Here is an 18,788-nt window from a genome sequence, read left to right on the forward strand (position 1 = left end):
CCTTGAGATAGCCATCTATCCATTCATGTGGGGCTTCTATTAAAAAGTAAAGGCAAAACCTAACTATGTTTTCTAATCCTTGTGATTACTAAACAACAAAAAGGTGTATTTTGTCTTTCTGGGTGCAAACAGCAGCCCTATCACTGACAGTATTAATGTGCTAGTTGATAAACTAGCCAACAGTATTGACAAACTCCAGTGGGAGGGGAAATATCCTCCTTCATTGCATGTCAAACTCGTCTGACCAGTGAAGCACACACAAGCAACTATAAAACTGCAGTGCATAATTTTCAAACGAAACGCTGAATTAGACACTTTAAAAATACTTACCACAGCCTTACAGAGCCCAAAATGGAGAAGGATTATTCTGCGTTACTCACTTGCAACTTTTGACATTCAAGAAAACACGCCACTGATAGAGGATTGACCTTGTTTTCCAGGGCTTCTTACCTTTTTGCTTTGTCAGAGATTTATCAGGTTTTACGCTTAAAACAACAACAATGCTAACTCAGAATTCTTGCAGCACAGCCTGCACCATTTGAGCCCCTGTAAGCTGGTCATTACGTGAGACTGCCAGTTAGCCCAGGGAGGCAGGGAGTAGTGGTACTGCCAGCCAGGCTGCAGACTCGTAAATCAGAAGAGAAGAATTTATGAATGTTTAAACTCTCATGAATTTTAACCGAAGTTGTTAATGATTGATTGAATACTCTTTAAAAGAAAAACGTTCCTGTGCGGGTGCCATAGCAGTGGCACAGGCTGCCCAGGGAGGCTGTGGAGTCCCTTCCCTGGAGACATCCAAAACCCACCTGGACGCGTTCCTGTGCCCCTGCTCTGGGTGTGCCTGCTCAAGCAGGGGGTTGGGTGAGATGATCTCCAGAGGTCCCTTCCAACCCCTCCATTCTGTGATTCTGTGAGACAAAACTCAAGTAAAAGACAATCATCCTCCATCAATGTAGAAATATGTCATAAACCTTTTCTGAAGAATTTAAAAAGCAAAAACCAAGACTCTGGACCTAACTAACTGCATCCACAGCTGCATGAGATACAGTATCACTTTCTGGTTAATATAGAACCATGCCAAATTTTACAAGTGTGTTACTAGCTGCAAGCCATGTGTTTTATATTACTCTTCCGAATCAATGAGAATAAGCTCTCACTTAGGAAAAGTTCAAATTAATTAATTAAAGTTCCTTGTTTATAATGTGAATCATGAGCACAAACAGCGATTTAAATAACTTCAGCTGTAAAGAGTCTTTGCTGACTGGCAGCCAGCACCATAAGGGCTGATGGAGCCACAGCACGGTGAGCCCTGTCCGGGCAGCCAGCCAGTCTCTGGGAGAGCCCCTGCCCCTGGACCCCAGCCACGCACAGCGCTATGGGGAGCCAGCTCCAGCTCTGAACAAGGCACTGACAATGTGAACACTTCTGTATTAGAGCAATCTTTTTTGGTAGTAAACACAACACAGTGATTCATGTGGGTGCCTGTAGGATCAGCACCCAAGTTCTTTTAAATGTGCAAAGTGTCCAGTGGCTATCGGGTGGGTAGACTGACCGAGCAGGATATAGAAAAAAGCAGCTCCTGTACTTGTTGTAGGATCTAGAACATCAAACGCACTTGTGACAGGAGCTCTGGTACTCCACCAGAGGCAAAACCACTATCTGTACATGTTGTTAAAACTTTCATTAACAGATCACGTATATTTTCTGGGATAATATTCCTGGTTTATGGGACAGGATTATTTGTGCGTGCTGCACACTAATAGTAGACAGCTTTGCATTAACTGCCTAATTTACCAATTGTAATCAATATATTTTTAAAAGAACATGTCCTCAAATAGCTGCCATTTGGTGGAAGATGCACATGCCTGCAGACAGCACGTCAGCGTAGGGTTTTTGGAACATAGTGCTTCCTGCTACAGGCTAGCATCATGCTCATGCTGAGGTTTATACTACCTGACAGTGCCAGCAGATCCGCAGTGATTTGCTATAAGTATTAGATAATGAGGACCTTTCAAGAAAGAAGAGTAGGTACGAATGCAAAATCCTGCATTGTGACATACACATGACCATCACTGGCCATGATACAAACAATGATTTTGCTAAACACAACATGATAAATTTGGTATCAACAGTTATTTGGATTGAGCATTGCTACTACTGCCTGACAGTGCAATAAAAAGAACTAATCCTTTATGTATATCTTCACATACAATGGTGTTTGGACTGCCATTTGTATTTATTTATAATAATTCAAAAGTAAGCAAGATTGCTAAGAAAAGGAGTGCTGTTCCCACACCACTCCTCCCCAGGTGTGGCCAGCTGTGCACACACAGCTCTCCCACCCACCCACCTAACAGCCACCCTCAACAACTGTGCAAAATTGTGACAGTAATGATGCCAGCTCAAAAAGCCACCGAGCACGATCTGCGCCTCTGGCTTCTCAAAAACATGTGCACAGCTCCCAAGGCGAAGAGCACATTAGTGAGCCAAATTGATGTCTCCAGTCTCAAACAAAATTGAATAAATATATCCTGCTCCTTGACAGGGCAAGCGCTCCAGTCACTCCTTCAAGACCCCAGAAGTCACCAAACATCTCCCTTCAGCCAACAGCAATGCTGGCACTGGGGGTCCCCATGCCTTGTGGTGCGCAGCTGCCCTGCCAGGCTGCTGCTCCTTGCCTTTCTAGATTTTACCGTTACATGATGGCCCCTGAGTTCATGGATGGACATCTTTCTCCTGTTTGAAACACTCATCTCAATGAAAGTCCAGGCAAGTAATGATGCCTAAAAATTACCTGTGAAAATACAGTTTCATCTACCCGTAACACTACTCACTTGTTCATAGTTGCACATCTCAAACTTTCAAAACAACCAAACCCTCTCCCTGAAACACCAAAATCCAAGTCAAGGCAGACCTCTGATGAAGGATGTAACTGCTGTGGGAAGAAGTTACAGTTCATGGTGTCACACATGCTACTTAGCACACTTGTAGTTTATACACAGAATTAATCTTTGCTCAAAGCAAAAGAGAGAGTCTGCTATCCTCCAGTCTGTTACCTCTACATATTGAAGGCTTGTACCATTTTGGATCAAATCTTTTCAGGAATCTGAAAACCACAAGAATTAGCTTCTTAACAATGACCAAGGACAAAGTCAGAGGACCCCTCCTTGCCTCACCGCACACACTTCAGTCAAGACAAGTGCATCACCCTTACACTGGCCACAAACAAAGCAAATTCAGCTGTCTCAACCCAGTTCCCCGAGATACCGCAACTGCAACATCCATCACTGCCTCGTTCATGGCTGGGGTCAGGGACCAGGATGGCAGGCTGGGCCTAGTCAGCATAGCAATACGCAGAGCTGGGGAGAGGCAAATGCTAAACCTGCACATTTTACAGATGTGGTGGCAGCAAACTGGCATTATGAAAGCAGGCAGCTTGCTCCCTTCCCAAATTGGCATATGCTAATTAATCCAGGTCATTCAGATCTCATCAGCTGTGACAAGCAGGTTCTGGTGCCAGCTGCCAGCATACACAACCAGCAGAAGTGAAGGGCCTGTTTCAACTTGCAAGGGTGCACAACTCAGCATGAAGCAAGCAGGTGGGTAATGGCTCCATTTTACACCTGAGGAAACAGCCACTGAGAGTGAGATGGCATCCCAGGACAACAGAGACAGTAGCAAGCCTGGAAATAAAATTAAATCACCTCATTTCCTCTCGGTAGCTTTGCTATTGCTATCATTGCAGGGCAGTTTTATACCAGTTCTTCCACCCAGGGAAGTTTTTTGACTACATGAATTTAAAAGGCTAAATCAACAGCGGAATATTCACCACTCAACAAAGGACACTATTGTAAAAATTAACAGTCTTTACAGACCAGAGAGAAGCTATCGGTGGTTTTAACAATTGCTCCTACATGAAGTGGAAGAAGGTGGGACAGGATGCCAGCTCTGCAAATCACCTGCCCGCAGCCAAGCGCTGGTAGCTGGATGCAGGTCTGCCGCAAGCTGCTCGGCTCCACAGACCTGGGCAGCTCCTGTTTCCCCTGCAATGCAAACAGTCCTCCTTACACAGGTATTTCCATGGACAAGTTTACTTGGAAGGATAGAAAAGCAACCCTGAGCGATACAGGGCAGAAAGGGTGAGCGCAGAGAGAAGAGGGAAGGCCTTAATATTTGGTATATGAGGGGTAGGAGAAATGGCCCAGAATGACAGGCTGGGCTAGCAGGGGACTTATTTTTTCTCTCTTGAAAAACATAGAAAAAAAAAAAATGCAGGCACTCCTTAAACTGCATTTGTTGGTACTTTGCTAGCCAAGCCCTGCACTCCCGGCTGGTGTCCCCTGCTGCAGGGTGGAAGTGCAGGTACATAGACAGGTGCAGGGAACAGCTTCTGAAAAACCCTAAGACTAGGAGAACAGAAATTACACTGTCCCTAAAAAAAGAGGAAAGAAGAAAGAGAAACAGCTATTTTTTAAATATAGCTTACTCAAAGTCCTTCTTTTTAGTCTCTCAGCTGCTGAAATTCCTATTTTGTAGGCAGACCGATCTTGTGATGAGGCTGAAAAGAAGTGCTGGATCTGGCAGCAGCACTAATTGAGGGCAAGGTCATGCAACTCATTCAAATAACTACAGTCATGATTTTCTAGTGCCCACTTTATACTAGATTTGATATCAACTCACCTCCAGAAATATACAAAATTCATGCAAAAAAATCCATCGTTTCAGCTCCCTTGAAGAAGGCATTATTACAGGCATTATTATTTCAACAGAAAGAATGTAACTAGCAAAAATGCTTCTTGCATTTGTAGGAAACAAAATAGTTCCAGGTACTTAGACAGAAAAATTAAGAAAAAAAAACCTAGCTAGCTGAAGAGGAATTGTCTATTAAAAGCACAGGCATTAATTAAACTCATTTTTTATTTGTGGCTGAGTTAAGTCCAAAAGAATAGATCTTGAGGACAAAAGCTCTTGGTATGAAAATCATTGTAACATCTGTAAGGTCTCACAATACCATTACGCCTTTACAAAGTCAATATACAAATTAAAAGGCTTAACTTGGGCAGTGAAAAAGCTCACACTTTGGTTTTGGGCTATCTCCAGACAGCTATTAACCTTTCAAGACACTGTGAATAAACACTCATACATAAGTGACAGGAACTGAGGGGACCCTGAACTAATCCTCCACAGGTAAGGTCATTTACTAGAAAAAATGAGATGAGGCACGTGTGTGTGAAACCAGTTGTATTACTCTGATTATTTCAGAGATTTTTCTTGAGAAGAGGATCCAGAAATTTGCACCCCCAGTAATGTTTACATGGCCTGCCATTTGCATGAAGTCAAACCCTATTAAACCGAAAAACACACTTGTACTCTGTTTACACCCAGCACCTCTCCTACCCTTGTTGACAAAAGAGGCTGCATCAGCACATAAACAGAGCCCCAAAGTCTTCCTATTTCTCTGGATTGGTTAAAAATCACATCCTGTGGGTTCGCCCCAGCTCCAGTAGAGTTAATGCTTTTAGCACAGTCTCCTCTGTGGCACAATGTTTGCATTGTAATATTTCAGCAAGAGATTGCCATTGTAAATTGGCAGTGTAAATCTTGGAGTAGAGCACAAGTCTTTCAGAGAAGGAGAGCAGCCTCCCTCTGTGCCTTGCCCAGTGCCAGCAGTCCCCACCCAGACACAAACCCAGCAACCACTGGGTTTGTTACAAGTCCCCGGGCTCTGGCTCACAGACCAGAGTGCTCACACCAAAATTTAGCCCAGGCAGCTGGTGTCAGGAAGGATGAAGCGCCAGCACACATTAGCTTTACATTTTACATGTTGTGGGCTGCTCTGTAAAGCTTTCAGTGAGACCCTCTGCCGCAGTGCAGGGAGGATTGAGCAGCAGGGACCCCACAGGAGCTCATTACGGTGAGGCGTGCAGGACTGAGCCCACCCAGGGGTGCCCCATGTGCAAGAAACAGTCAGCACACCCCCACAGGGCACACGTGGGCCTCTGGTGCTGTCAGAGCAGCCAAACCAAACCCAAACAAATCCACAGCTCTGCAGCTCTGTGCCACCATGAATTTTCTCATGCACAGGTAAAACACCATGGGGGTTGGCTGGTTAGTTTTACAAAGGAGAAATAAGGAGCCAGTGTACAGATCTGAACTGTGTCAAGCTCCTTAAGCGCCATCCAAAAACAAGAGGCAGCATTTCTCAAGCGCTGCCCAGGGGCCCCCAGCGCTGGCCTTGCTGGGGGAGATGAAGTGCTGACAGCCTCAGCTGCTCCTGGGCCTCCTCACCCCACTTCAGACACCATACACATCTAGAGTTAGCATCGGTGAGAAATTATCAAAGTGTGAAAAATAATGTAAATGCAATGTTGGAGGAAGAGAATAATTTATTTTGCAGTTGTAAACCAGCAGGAAAATCCTTTACCATGCTAGTGGAGTCTTTATTATTATTAATAATCCTTTGCACTATACCTTCTGTGTGGCAGAAGGCTGGGGATGCTTTGAGGTTGTGCGCGCTATTTGGTGTTTAAGAAATGAAGAAATTAAATTTCAGGGGATATATGATCAAAAACATCGTACCTACAAACCCAAGATTGAAGTGAAAGACCATGTGTGTGTTTGTGCATGTAAAACCCACTGATACCACCAGGGCAACATCCTCATGTTTAGGACTCTTTCTTCTCCCATGCTATAAGAATTTGCATGGCAGATGAGGTTATCTTTGCACAAAGAAATCTGAAAAGTTGATTTTAATCAGTAGCATAATCAAAGCCTCACTATTGCAAAATAATATGATTAAACACTCCATTATTTCAAACGCCACAGAACTAAGCAGATCCTTGGAGGGGAGTACTTTTGTGCACTAATCCATGCATGTAATTATGATATGCTTTCCCATACCCTATTCAAATGTTCCCCCCTGAGGCTTTTCTTCCACTGATAGCAGAGGAAAAAAAACCAATCAGTTCAGTTTAAAGAACAAGTTGTATAACTCTCTTTGATCTACTGCCTAAAGGATCAAATGAGGACTTCTACCAACCATAACATCAGAAGAAAATGATAGGGCTTTGCTTGTCCCAGTGGCCACTACCACGTGCAGGCAGCACAGGCAGGGCGTGGTGTGCACCCTGTGCTGGGTACACACTGTGACCAGAGATGCTGCCAGAGCCCCTGGGCTAATAAAACTCAGGCCTGAGTGCTTTACTAGACAGCAAGGAAAAGGGTGCCAACAGATGGTTTAATACAAGGATGCATGCCTTTAATGAAACTTAAGCATGTAAAAATTAAAAACAATTAAAGAATAAGCAATTTACTCTGTAAGGGATTAGAAAGATGCAAACCAATGTCCGCACTGGGTTTCGGTACATGCATCAACTTGCCCATGCTGAGAACAGCACAGGGCTGGCAACAGCACTGCCATGTTTAAACAGATTTGTTGCTACCAGCCTCCTTCTAGAGCAAACCATCTAGAAGGCAAAAAAATCACGAAATGTAGTCAGACCACCAAAAAGCAGCAAAAAGAGGTTCTAGTGCAAGCACATCCCCTGTACTCGCAGCCAGGAACCCCACAGCTGCAGTCGGGAAAGGGCAAGATGCTGGGCACAAACGACCACAGCTAAAGCCAGCATCACTCCTCACTCAATGCAGTTTAAATTAGACTAGCTGGAAGAAAGCAGATTGCCATCTTCTGGCAATTTTAATGGATTAATAGAATCAACAACCAGAGTATTTTGGCTGCTGCTAGCACACAGGCAGCACCTCTCTATGGAACAGGGGAACACGGTTCTTGAAACAAATGTATTTACTAGCAGCCAATAAGATCATGGAATGACACGTTTCTTCTACTTCAAGATAAAAATACAAAGGAAATTTCTAACGTTATTCACTTCAATCTTTAAAAATATAACACCATCTGTTGCCATCAGATTTACAGTACAGATCTCAGATACATACATTTATTTTTTTGGCGTAAAAAGCTGTTAGCAATCCTAGCACAAAAGTGAAGATCCTCTGGTAATCTCCTGAGCTTCAGACAGAAAAACTACTAAATCCAAAAAACGTAACCAACAGGTTATACGTGAGAAACACAGTACCTTCAAAACTAAAAACCCCACCACTCCCCCCTTGTCACAAAAAAACCCCACACCAGTAAAATCACAGAACTAAACCCCTACAACTTGCTAACACTGTGGTAAAGTAAACTGCACATATGTGCAGGGAATATTGGGAGAAACTTATCCCAGAAGTTCCTGAACCTCAACAGCACCCTATTTCTGATCCCCACAGTCCTGCTCCCTTGGCACTTCTGATTTCTGCATGCCAATGCCTCCAACTCTGTCGGTTATGCAAGGTACAGGTTATACGAGGTGTGGGCTATGGGAAGGTTTAATTTCAAGTATCAGCATTTTCCATGCAATGCAGGTTCCATAACTACAGGCTATAATGCAAATATGCGAAAAAAATTATATTCTCATGTCAGCAGAGTCTCAAAAGTTAGTGTGGGCTGGCTGAAAATTTGTAGAATAAACAGAACAGAGAACACGTTCTTATTATAAACTTACTATGCAAGATGAGTCCAGGTAATATGTAAAACCAAATAAAAAGTTGAAGTTATTTTCTGGATATGCATTAACCATTACAAATCTAACCTAAGTTTTAAGGAGGCTGACAGTCCTGAGCAGCCAAGCTAGGACATCTGCCAGGGGCTACCTCTGCAGCAGCGGTCAAAAGTCAGACTCCTTATAGTGTCAGATCATTAGTCAAAATAAAAAGGCCTTGACTTTATTTCAAAAAATTATTCACTCTGCTGAAAAGCCATCTTCTCACTTTTCTGAAGTCTAACAAGAAACCTTGGAAGAATAAAAGCTTACCTATATGATGCTAATGATCCCATTTCTCTTGTTTCTAACATCTAGCCTTTTGTGCCTTGGAAGTTAATACAACAGGAGAGGATTTAATAATAATTTTCCCCCCCCGTGACATACTCTGTCCTGCTGGTATTTCTCGATTGAAAGACTTCAAGTAAACCTGGCTTTGCCTTATAAAATTAAGGTCTACTAGACACAAAAATCCAATTAGTGCTACAAAAATTAAGCCATAACATTTCCTCAGTCTCATTTACACCAATACATACCTTTTTTTCCTCCTGTCAAGGGTGAAGGACACAGCTGAACAACGTGGTTTTTTCTGTCTCACTTATGTATTGACTGTAATAAGGCCAGACAGGTAGGCCTATACAAGTGCTGATTCTCTCAGCAGCCAGAGTTGCCAGGACTGGGAATATTGTCACTTATAGATTGATAAATGGCCTACATGGACTAATTGTATTCAGCATCTCTGGACAGATGGCAAACCTTACCGCCATATGGTGATTACTTCCACAGCGCTGAAAGTATTTTAACACTTACCAAAATGTTTAAAGTGATGAGATGATCTAAAATAATTTTTCCAAAAAATGATGGGCTTGGATGGGCCAGCACACTGGGGTTGGGCTCCTTCCCAGGATTTCTGTTCGGCGCAGGCTCAAGAGCCTGCGGGTATTGCACAGTTATTGATGAAACCAGCTGTGTACTGGGTCCTCAGCTAGAGCACAGTGATTCTGTGATAGCCAGGGGATAACATGCCTCATTTTTAGCTGTTCTGCATTGCCCTCATTTAGTTGCCACTATTTGCTGCTTGATAAGCCAGCTGCCCTGTGAATTGGCAACGCTGATATATACACTTTCTTTTCCTGGTATTTTTTTCTAAATCCTTCTCTTTGGCTGAAAGCACACTGAAGTTATTGTCCTATTTTTAAAGGTAGCCACATACCCAGGCCCGGTCCATGCAAATGCAGCGGAGGACTGGCCAAACCACGGACAGCAGGGTCTCTGGAGTAGGGCTATACAAGCACTATATGTATTTAGCTGTCCACATGTCTGCTCCCAAAAGAGGAATCAACTGTGAGAGGACAGAACTATGCCCCAGCAATCCTGTGAAACAAAACAAACCGGCTGGGTGGCGACCAGAGGCTCATCCTTCTCACTGCCGGCTGGATAAGCCATTGGTAAGTTCTGCAGTGCTACTTCAGCATGAAGCCGGTAGCTCATCATATTGACCAAATGCAAACAAAGCACTCTATGGATAATATGTCAGGCTGACACACATCCCAGATGACACAACCTGCTTATGGCTGTGTCCTTTACTAATACTTTTGCTGTGGGGCTCTGAACCTTTTATGAGATCTATGCAGCAGTGAATTCACCCTTCAAAACAACGGGAGAATGCATGCAGGAGACCTGGTCCTCTTCTGCTCTAAGTTACTGCTTATTTATACCAAACAAATGTGAGCAAAATCAGCCCAATAAATTCTAGACAGAATTTTATGCTAGAATAATAACTGATATTACACAACTGCAATTATTTTTGCATCATTTTCAGAACAAAATTCTGAACATTTGTTTTAAAATAGGATTAAAAATCATGTCTTGTATTCCACAGTAATTTGTTTTGAGTACACTCTCATGGTAGGAGATTCCTTGCTAATGGAGTCAGACACTTCCTTTGCTGGGGGAGAAAAAAGTTTATGTACCAGTTTCCTCTATTTGCTGAAAGTAAAATAGAGCAAGTCAAGAGCTAGAAACTGCACTCTTTGTAGTCCCTGTGATCTAAAATTAGTGCCTGGTGTTAGTATGCAGAATGGATCAAGTACTCACTCAGCCACTGAGGATAAGGTGCCAATTGGTGAGAAATTCTTAGTATGCTTTTTGCACGTTCACACTTTAGCACCCTAAGAATCAAACCGATTTGACTTGTAAGGCCTCTACTACAGATCTCTCTAAACACAGTTTTCTTTTAGCAAGCTTTACCACCCCCGAAAGGCAGCAAAAGAGCATTTCATTTGCCCATTTCTCCCTAGACAACCCAGACTAGCCCCATGTTTTTCCACGTGGCTCCCCAGATGACGCTTTGACCCAGGCTCAGAGCTGCAGCCGCCCCAGACACCGGCCGGGCTGCCCTCCCCGTGGGGAACTGCAGCTGCTCCAGTGTCACCATGGGGGAAGGAGGAGCGCCAAAAGGAGACAGAAAAAGGAAAGAAAGGGAGGAAAAGTAACTTAGGTCCAAGGTGCAAAGTCTGGTCCACCCTGTTTAACTCATGGAAATAAGTCATTCTTTTAAGGAGAAACAGGCAGCACTGAACCATCCCAAATCATTCCCAGCAGTTGCGCATCTATTTTCTCTTCTGGCCAATAATTCAGAGGTCATCCTGTAAAGCACTGGATGAGCATAAACCCTTTCCAGTACAACCTCATGTCACTTACGCTAATTTAAGAGTTATTGGAAAATATGTTGCAAATTAGCGCAGCATTACTTCAATATTTCATGGGAGAAGCCTTATAGAGTCGCACAATATTGCTCTATGTCTTAAGGACAAGGATGCCAATTCATAAGGCAGGGAGGAAAGACCAAACAGGGAATGCAAAGTGGATTAGATATTTTGATTTCATTCCAAACTCTAAGCTTAAAATATAAAAACTTTGGCAACTTCTCCCCCGTAGAATTTGAAATGCTAATTTCTAACTCAATGGAGAAAGGTTCTTGAAAAGATCCGAACAACATATATGCAGGATTATTGCTCTGAGACCAAAAAATTCAGGCCTTCCCTGTAGAGGGAAAAGCAGGCAACCACAACCGCAGGAAGGTTGTTCACCCCAGGCTTCATGAGGAGCTCCGTCCAGCTGAAGAAGGAAGCCCTCCGCAAAACCACAGGCTTTGCAGAGAAGTCTGGGGAGGCAAAGTATGGCGAGAGAGATTGCTGGGAGCATCAGGGTGCATCTTCCATAATATGCAATTTTGAAGGTCTCAAAGAACAGATGCCCAGAACTTTCTATCCAGGGAACGTCTTTGAGGATTGCTCAGAAACTTTAAAGATGTTATTTGTCCTTTGGATCTCAAAAGACAAATTGGAATTTCACGTTATGCACAATCATCCATTTCCCTGCTCCAAAGCACAGATGAAGGTGGAAGAGACCCAGGGGGAAAGGAAAGCTCCGCGAAGAAGCATGCACTTATGCACATTTCTGGATCTGCCTGGGAGGTGAGCAGCCTCAAATCTACCCCAAGTAACTCCCAAACCAACAGCTCCCTTTCTGCAACATGGGATCTGACCCTTGCTCCACGGCTATTGTGTTTCATTGTAACTGTGATTAGACATTCAAGCTTTTAATTGAATTTTCTTGAATTTGGGTGGGTGTAGTGAAGTGTCAAATCCCTGTTCTCCGTCAAGCCAATTTCTGTTTGTCTTGAAAAGAATCAAATTAGACTTAAAAGTTAGCATTTTTAGAAGATCCCTTAAATACAGGTTTATAAAGACCACCTCTATAAACAACAGACAACAGAAAATTAGCTATCTCCTGTAATGGACTACATAAGTGACAAACAGCTGTCAAACACAAAATAAAATAACCATGAAAAGAGAGCGCTCTCATTCATCCACGTGCTGTACAATTTTAGGCAACTATATCTCCTTTATTGTTTCATAAAGGAATAAATTTCTCCCTATCCCAGCTGGAGGAGAGGGGATTATTATGACAATCATTGGATTATACATGTACATAAGTAGAGCCCAAAGATGCTTTTATTTCCTCCTTGGATACTGAAGGGCAACAGTTGTGCCCTTGGGTGTACACTGTGCCCATGAGCGCCTTGGGGCTGCCCTGCCTGGGCAGAAACCTCCTGGCAGAGGTACATCCTGGTTAGAGATGGGGTGATGTCAAGGCAGAGACAGCGAGACAACTACACTGTTGCCATCTTTGCACTGGTGTCTGGTCTACCCACCAGAACAGAGCTGCCTTGTCTTTAGACATCACCATCTCCAAAATAAATAGTAATAAGGTGTCAGACTCTCCCCAGGTTTACCCACACATCCTCCAAGCAGCCCAGAGCCCCAGCGCGCCCCCGAGTGCTGGTCCGTGATATTTTGCACATCTCCTCTCAAAGCATTTCTCCCATTTTTTTCAAATGCTCTCTCATTGACAGATTTCAAATTCACAAAACAGATCACATGTTCCCACTTAAACAACTGCAGGGAGACATTTTAGATGTGTGCAACAGATTTATAGTGGGAAGCTGGAATATAGAAGCCTGATCAAACCAGGGAATGAAACAAAGGCAACTACAAAGTGTTGCTGTTACATGGTACAGGGCAACTCACCAGAAGTGAAGAACTTGAGTTAGTCACTGCAATGCAATTAATGAGGGAGAGACAGTGTGCATCTTGAAGTACTGTGTTTTCAAAAGGAAAACCTTTGCTGAATACTCCCAGCTCTGGCTACACTACCTGTCCTTCTTCCCGGGATGAAACAATCAGTAATGAATATTGAAAATAAGATGCTCAGACATCCACATAATAAAATTAACATTTCCCTTCAGAGCCATGCATGATTTAAATTTTATATTTTTTTCCCCTCCCCAAAATACAGCGTTCCATACCTGATGAGGAGCTACTGCAAAGTGTTAAGCAGAGGCAAACAAGTATTTATAGAGTGAGTACTCATACACACCATTTCACAGTCCACAAGGAAGGATCCTCAGTACAACCAGAAGTAGCTTTATGAAAAAATATTGCACAAGCTGGCTACATATTTTTAGACATATTCCAAAGAGGCCTTTGCTGTCTTGCTGCACTGATGTACTAAACCTCCCATGATAAGAATGCAGTTACAGGTCTTCTACTATTTTAATGCAAATGCTAACAGGGAACAACACCTAGCTGCTCTGGAGGGCTCTCTCAGGCCCCTTGATGCGTAAGCAGAAGATTACAACTTCTACAGAAAATTTATTCTTGAATTGCAGCAGGGTTCGAGTTTCTAAATCCTGTAGGCTGCAGTGAAACCTCCAGACGGAAAGAAAACAGTTTTTCACTTCAGAAATTCTTAGAGTCTTGCATTTGGATAAGCCACATCAAATAAATAAAATCAGACTAGTGGGGGGGGGGGGGGAGACAGGAAGGGAGGATGCATTGCTACTGAAGTGAACAAGCTTTGCACAGTAACCAGCAATCACTTCTGCTCACACCTCCATTGCCAGGCCCTCTTTCCCCTATGTCAAATCTGCTCGCTCTTCAGCATGATAAAGCCACAGTTGTTTTGCAGCTAAAGCTCCCAGTCTTGCCAGACTTCAACATGAAGCCCACAAATCCTAAAACACCTACGCAGCAGAGCCTCCTGCTCCCCTATGAGTCATTAAGCAGGCTGTCCCGCTTGGTGATGCCATTCAGCAACATAAATTTTTTTAAACAAATCCTAAAACGCCTCAAGCATCAATTATTTAAAATATTATCTTCTTCATTTTAATCCTGACCCCAGTAGCAAAATTATCATTACGAAGCATTTCCAAGTGATGCAAGAGGGCCCAATAGCCTCTAATAGTTGCTACGTCAATGAGGAGTAAGCAGCCAGCTACTCCTGTCACACATGAGCTAAGCACAGAGCATCCAAGCCAGCAGCAGCGGGCAGATTTCTCTCTTACAAACAGGCAGAGAGCAGCTAGGATGTGTCATCAAAAATATAATCAAAGATCAACTGCATCATCCAATCTCATCTTGTACATTTTGCATGAGTACATCTTACACAGCCCCTGCTCACACTGTCTCTAACCTATGCTGGGTGATGTGTGGCTGGAGCACAGCAGTAACCTTCTCTGATGTTAATGGTCTATTCCCTGCCTAATTGCTCTTGCCATTAAAAGTGCTTCTTTAATGCTCAAGCTTAAACACTTCCTGTCTTCGTTTGAAGGCAATGCCCTTGTCACATTCTGAGATTTAATAACAGGATTGTCAGCTATTTACAGTGTACAGCTGAATTATCAGAGAAACACAGTTGAAATACATTGCCCTAAGCACATTTACATCCTAAAGAGCCACAACCAAAACACAGTATAAACAAGTCACACGTTGTATTTGCAGCGCACAAAGTGCACAGATGTGATGGACAGCATTCAAGGTGAAACCAGGCAGAGATTTGACTGTGTAGCAACCTTCAGGACCGAGGACCTTCCCACTCTGCACACACCCTATCACAAAGTCAGCAGGAAAATTAACAGCTGATTCAAAATGCTTATGCGTCCTTAAATACATGTTCATGGGTAAGGCGATTTATTGTAGGCACTGCATTAATAGAGCCAAATAAACTAATAAAATGGATACACAGCACTGCAGAAAATCTAGATGCAAAACCAGGCTGAGGCCCTTGCTCTTGGGTTCTCAGCACACTCATTACTCCTTTTTGCCTGTTTCAGTTATGCTGGGAATGTGCTTGAACAGTTTAAGGCGCTGTCAGATCTGAACCAGTTAAAACTACTTTCAGTTTAAAGGAACTGAACATCAAATAATTTTTTAACATTTCAAACGAATTGTTATCAGGAGACCTACTCACCACCCTCTTTCCAAATAGAAATAAGGGCTTGAGGGACATCCCAACTTTGTGGAGGATATTTTATTTATAAGTTTTTTCTCAAGTGATAATCAAAGTAACAGTGGTAATTAGGTTAGTAGCTGAAAGCAACTTGACTACGATCACTCTCTTAGCATTAAGTCTTCTTTCTGTTCAGTCTTTCTACAGCATTGTTGATGTGAGTAAATTTTGGAGAAATTTGCACCAGGGCACTCAAACTAGTTGTGGTACTGTCAGATTTTTCCTATTATTACTTGCCGACCTTCGCTCTAGCAGACCCTATGATTTTTCTTCTTAAGCCACTGTGTCTTTCATGCCAATCATTCCTTCATAATTTCTTTCTGCTACTCTTTTATTAGTTTGTTTCATAATTTCTCCCAAACCCATGTTTCCTCTGGAGCTTATTCACACAGGAGGTTTTTGCCCAAATTAAGTTACGTGCATCTATCTGCACTGCTACGAACTCCTCACATAATTGTGTGAGAGCTGACAAGGTCTCTTACTTGATGGCAGACTTGGATGAAACTCTCCAACATTACAGGTTTGTTCACTCACTTGAATGCAACCACACCAAAATCCTAAGGATACACAATTCCATATGACAGTCTAGCTATTTGCCTTTTTTTTCCTTCCCTCCACCCCACAGAGCTCCCTGTCTTTCTAATCTTATTTGTGTTAAATATAAGAAAGGAACTACATATAAAAGGTTTCGTACATACTGTCAAGGACAACTGAGTTTTCCATCATTTCAGTGAACCCAACATACTGCTCCAGAGCCCAAAGTTCTCTGGACCTGAATTTTCCACTGGATTTTGTACAGATGTCTGTATCTGAACACAGAGGTACCGAATTCTCCAAGTCAGAACGGCAGCCGTTTATACCCACTTTGCAAAATGGCAATAGCTACATAAGGAACGAAGGCTGTGAAGAATCAAGCATCCCCAGCCAGCTGCTTCAAAAATCATGAGATTAACAGCCTCAGTGTCTATCAAATCGCAGTCCCTTTCCTTGAACCAACACCATCACTGGTTGGATGATGCCTGATACAATCTACCCCCATGAGCTACGCTAGGAACTGAACTGAAGCTGCTGACCTTAAAACCTCAAAAAAGAGTCCCTGAGTTCACAGTACCAACTCAGCTGTGTTTGGGCATACACTCATCCCAGCTCTTCTTTGAGGGACATGGGCTTTGCAGTCAAAGCCGGGTGCCATTATCTGCCTGCCACCCCTGGAGTCCCAGGATGCCCCCTTCCCTCGTGGACAGATGGCTCGGCCAGTCTTTGGAGGGAGCCAGCACAAGACTCCTGTGGATTTCAGCAGGAGCTGGATGATGGCCAAGGTGAACTTCCTCTGCAACACACTATTGCTCGCAATGGAGCTTCTTAGGTGAAGCTTATCACCATGGTATCTAAAGTACTGCTGGTACTGGGAATGGGCAGCTTCACCACAGTCCAAAATTAATGTCTTCCTATAATGTTAACTTCATCGCATCATCTGCTTCTTTCACCTTCTTCTTTCACCATCCTCCCATTTGTTTGCCTTTTACTTCCCAAATAAAACCACGTGTTGGCCGATGGACGTTACTATTGCTTAAAGCAGAAGGGGAGAGTGCAAGACAGGCTTTCCTGATGCTCTTAAATGTCACTGCATAATAAAAACATTACGTATGACTGCTGTCAGAAATATAGTCCCCCAATGCACCTTTTCATGAAAATATTACAGGAGGGGCAGAGCTTTGTTCAGAAGTCCAGTCTCCTTAAGATAAAGTTACTTCATTGCTTGATCCAGACTTGGAAACTTGCCTTTTCCCACCTTCCTGGAGGAAGGAGTGGTCTCAAAGCCCCACCCGGGGGAGGTACAGATGGATTCCAGCCAGATGGGACTAATTTACCACATTAGCCCATGTGGAAGCAGCACAGAGAAGCCACCTCATATCAGCCAAAAGAAATGTGTGCTATGAGCTAGTTCATCATTAACCTGTATAGCACACACTTCTACACTGGCGTACAGTGTACAGTGTTGCGCAATGTACAGCTTTCTGCAATAATTTCTAACACTCAGAGGCCTGATTTTCACTTTGATATTATTTATAAAAAAGATTTTAAATTCAATTTTATTGCTAGAGGGGATTTAAATTAGTTGAGTTTTAATCCAACGGATAATATAAATAACAGCTTTGGCAGCAGTGAAGTGATTTGCAGGTCTAATCCAAACTGGATACTTGCCACATGCATCATAACAAGAAATAAGACAGATAGGGAAATACAAAGATATGAAAGAAATTAAAATAGAAATTAAAATGTAAACACAGATGAAGCAGCTATGCAATGCCTCCTTAAATCATCTAATAACTAAACCTGAAGCATCTTTATAACCGGAAAGTTAGCTTAGATTGCTTAAACTGAGGTCAAATTGAACCAGACCATGGCTATTAGATGTGTAGGTACAGCTCACTAAAATCAGAGCCATAGAAAGGCGAGCCACTTTCTCGGTTGTGCTAGCCCTTGGCTTGCAACAACAAAAGACAGATCAGGTGATATTTTCAGACAAAGATGTCTACAGCTGGAAATGCATTATGTTGTAGTTTTCAAATAGGTGAAGTTTAAGCTCTGAGACTATTGAGGTAACAGCAGTTATCAGATATGACAGGTAAAAGAAAGCGGTAATTTAGGAAAAGATTTGTTCCCTTTAAAGTAAACATTTGTCCAGTGAGATCACTAGCAGTGGCTTGACTCAAAGACAGTGGCTTTCAGCCAGCAAGAACCTTTGCATTGACTTTAATGGGCACTGAAGCAGATTTTTTTTTTCCCTGGATACTTTGGTTTTTTACAACATTTTTTTCACATCCCCTGAATTACAGGCATTAATTTTTTTAAAACATGCGAATTACTTTTGTAAAACTTGACACCGCATTGCTGGCTACTAAGCTGAACTAAAACAACAGTTTAAATATCTCAGCTCACAGCTAATAAGCAATTTAAATAGCTTTGCTGAGCTCAAGTAGCTATATCAGGTTTCATAGCACCATCAGTCACTGCCAAATCCATAGGCAGCATTTAAATGAATCATTAGCAATGGCCACCCCCAGGAAAAAAAATTACAAGGGAAAAAAAAAGAACAATATTTTAAGAGCTAAGAGTCAAGTTATTGTCACAATTTCTGTGAAAATGTGCCCTATGTGCAACACCAAAATGTGCCCAGGAGGCAAATCCCGCTGGAATGCCTGGGACAAAATATATTCTTTCAAGTAAGAAAGACCAAGCTCTGTGCTCTGATCACAACATGCTTCACAAAGACAGATGAGTACTGAGGTGCCCATTTCACAGAAGGAAAAGACGGAGCATGCAGAGGGGAAG

At 42.8% G+C, this 18,788-nt stretch overlaps 1 protein-coding gene across 2 annotated transcripts in view; it reads right to left on the minus strand.

Moving 5' to 3' along the window:
• The window catches only part of HOMER2 (homer scaffold protein 2), a 57,506-nt gene that overhangs the window by 36,645 nt on the left and 2,073 nt on the right, over positions 1-18,788 (minus strand). The window contains exon 1 of one of the 2 annotated variants that reach the window (XM_075100485.1): positions 17,134-17,348. The exons of the other annotated variant lie outside the window; for it this stretch is intronic. Coding sequence (XP_074956586.1) covers positions 17,134-17,141 — 8 coding nt within the window. The 5' untranslated portion in view covers positions 17,142-17,348. Of the gene's footprint in view, positions 1-17,133; positions 17,349-18,788 lie in introns of those variants that run through there. 2 annotated transcript variants of the gene reach the window in all.

Source organism: Phalacrocorax aristotelis, chromosome 7 (genome assembly GCF_949628215.1).
Source record: "Phalacrocorax aristotelis chromosome 7, bGulAri2.1, whole genome shotgun sequence".
Classification (NCBI taxonomy): Eukaryota; Metazoa; Chordata; class Aves; order Suliformes; family Phalacrocoracidae; genus Phalacrocorax; species Phalacrocorax aristotelis.